Source organism: Candoia aspera, chromosome 11 (genome assembly GCF_035149785.1).
Source record: "Candoia aspera isolate rCanAsp1 chromosome 11, rCanAsp1.hap2, whole genome shotgun sequence".
Classification (NCBI taxonomy): domain Eukaryota; kingdom Metazoa; phylum Chordata; class Lepidosauria; order Squamata; family Boidae; genus Candoia; species Candoia aspera.
The window spans coordinates 22,733,457-22,736,378 of record NC_086163.1 but is presented as its reverse complement, the minus strand read 5'-3'; the positions used below and the strand labels follow the sequence as shown (position 1 = coordinate 22,736,378).

General features: G+C 63.1%; 1 protein-coding gene across 1 annotated transcript; it reads left to right on the top strand.

Annotated features, from left to right (window-relative positions):
* The first annotated feature begins 617 nt into the window (after positions 1-617).
* FOXL1 (forkhead box L1) lies at positions 618-2,349 on the top strand. The gene has a single exon (XM_063312721.1). The coding sequence runs from the start codon at positions 1,038-1,040 to the stop codon at positions 2,202-2,204; it is 1,167 nt and encodes a 388-aa protein (XP_063168791.1). The 5' UTR covers positions 618-1,037; the 3' UTR covers positions 2,205-2,349.
* The last annotated feature ends 573 nt before the right edge of the window (positions 2,350-2,922 follow it).

The following is a 2,922-nucleotide window of genomic DNA, read 5'->3' as shown; positions in this document are numbered from 1 at the left end:
ATGGAAGCACCGGGCAGAGGCAAACATTCTTTTGGGAGACGGGTTGCAGGAGGAGGTTTTTCCGGAAGTGTGCGGCTGCTGTCTGCCCTTGGAAAAAACTGGTTGCTGGCAAGAGATGTTTGACCTGAAGCAGCTGAGATTTTCTAGGATGTCCTAAAGAGGTTTGGTTCAAGATGCCAGCCTCTCCTACCCTTTGCCATCAAGGTGGGGGGAGGGGTTGAAGTGGGCCAAACTTTCTGGCTGAGAGGAAGGAAGGAAGGAGAGAAGGAAGGAAGGAGAGAAGGAAGGAAGGAAGGAAGGGCCTTCTCTGCTGCCTTCCCACGTCCAGCCGCGACGGCATCTCTCTCTTCCAGCTTGCAGCCTCCAAGGGCGGCGGGCGCTGGAAGGACCAAGCAGGAGGCGATGCGCGCGGAAGGGTCGGGGGGAGGGCCCGGGCGAGGAGGCGGGTTGGACGTGAGATTTTCAAACATCAGATCGGTGCGTTTATATATTGGGTGCCCGGAAATTTTTCCAAATAAACACAGCTTGATTCGACTTGGGTGGTCAGACTTATCAACAGACTAATGCTATAAACAAATGAAGGGGCGAAAGCGGGGGAGGGCCCCCCTCGGTTGCTCCGCGCCGAGCCACGTGGAAGGGCTGCAGCCTTCGCAGGGAAACGTTAATTAATGTGGGTGGGCTGAGCGCGCTCCGCGGCTGTTTATCGGAGCCCATTTCTTTTCCAGCGCTAAGTCAACACAGAATCGCAAACTTACAACAAGCATTTCGCGTTTCCTCCACCCCCTTCTTCTTCTTCTTCTTCTTCTTCTTCCTCCTCTTTTTCTTCTCCTTTTTTTTTTTTCCTCCCCGCTTTTGGGGAAAAAAAAAGCGCGCTATGAAGCTGGGGCAGAGGGAGAGCCGGCGCGAGAGAAGCGAGGACGCGCGGTCGCCAGCGTCCCCAGCGCAGGCAGCTCCGGGGAGGCGCGGGGAGGTCCCCCCTTTCCTCGGCCTTAGCTCGCGCGCGCCCGAGCCGAAGCCGGAGTGACTCCGGATCTGCCATGAGCCAGCTCTACCCCAGCCAGCTCCCTGCCCCGATGGTTTACCTCTACGGGGCCGAGAGGGGAGCCCTGTCGGGAGCGCTAGGCTTCGCCCCGGCGGCGGCGGTGCTCCCCAGGCAGGACTCTCCGCAGAAGCCGCCCTACAGCTACATCGCGCTGATCGCCATGGCCATCCAGCAGGCGCCGGAGCAGAAGGCGACGCTCAACGGCATCTACCAGTTCATCATGGAGCGCTTCCCCTTCTACCGGGAGAACAAGCAGGGCTGGCAGAACAGCATCCGCCACAACCTCTCCCTCAACGACTGCTTCGTCAAGGTGCCCCGCGAGAAGGGCCGCCCGGGCAAGGGCAGCTACTGGACGCTGGACCCGCGCTGCACCGACATGTTCGAGCGCGGCAACTACCGGCGCAGGAAGAGGAAAGCCCGCGGCGGCCCGCAGGCAGCGGACGGGACTGGGCCCGACCGGGAGGGCGCCTCTTGGGAAGCCCCCAGGAGGCGCCTCCCGAGCCCCCGCCGCCAGCAGCGCCCCCGCCTCCCCCTCCAGCCCGGCGAAGAGGAGGAGCTGCGGCCGAGCCCCGGCAGCCGGGGGGAGGAGGAGGAGGAGGAGGAGGAAGGCGGCGAGGAGCGGGACGCGCGGGTCCCGCTGGTGGCAGCGGCGGCTGGAGGGCGAGCCCCCAAGCCAGGCCCCGCCGAACTGCCCCTCCGGGGGTCCCCAGCTGGTCTCTCCTCGCCGCGCCCCACCGCGTCCCCCGCGGAGGAGGACCAGGGCCCCTGCCTCGGAGAGGGCACCGCCGCGCGCTTCTGGGCACCCTCGGCGGCCAGGCTTCTCCAGAGCCCCGGGGCGCCCCCGCGGGCTGCGGCCCCCGCGGGCAACCGGGCCGACCCGGGAGCCGCGAGGAGCTCGGCCAAGCCTCGCAGCTTCAGCATCGAGAGCATCCTGGCGAGGAAAGGGCGGGCGGCGCCGGCCAAAGGCGAGCCCAGAGCGGGCGCCTCCAAACTGGAGCAGTTGGTGGGCAGCTGCGCGCCGTCCGGGAGCAGCGAAGCGCGCCCGGCTTTCGACGCCTCCCTGGGGCTGGATTCCCATCTTCAAGGCCGGTTCTACCAGCTGGGGATCCCCTTCCTGTCCTACCTGCCGCTCCGCTTTCCGGAGACGGTCTTCCATTTCTAGAGCGCAGCAGCTCCGAGCGCTGGGCCGGGCGCGCCTGGGCGCGGCCATGCGGGGCACCCCGCCTAGGGAGGTCCGTCTTTCCCGGAGTCCGCTGGAAGCGGGGTTCCCACGCGCAAGCCCAACCCGAATCAGCAGCCCGGCCGGCGCTCGGGCCACCTCCAGTCACTTCCCAAGTTTTCTTGACCCTCGAGACTTACGACCCTTCCATTCTGTCCCGCTGTTTCGCGATGACTCTGCTTCGGCCCGGAGAACGTTCAACTGCTCTGCGGATCGCGCCACCAGGTCAGCGGCCTGTGCCCACTTGCCTGGGGCAAGAGTGGAACTTCCTTCCAAGTACAGTAAACCTGCTTAATCTTTCGATCCTGGGTAAGAGAGGCTCGGAAGTGAATTTCACGGGAAGAAATGTGGCTTTTCCCCCCGACAAAACGGAGCCCTATAGGACGTTTGGAGCAGTTCGCCTTTCCCATATTCCGCCCTCCTACCTCTGCCTTGCCTTTTTTGCCTCATTCCGGTGGCCTCTGAAATTTGGAATGGGCCCGACTGGATGATCTCTGGAATAAAAAACAAAACGAAACAGCGCTTTAATGCTTTTAAGCAGAAAGGAAGGCGGTTGTTCTGCAATGGAAAACCGTGACCTGCTTCGAAGAGGTCCTGATTTTACATATAGAATAAATCGTGGCAAACGGCGTTTCGTTCGGCAGAACCTCAACCTTTGGGG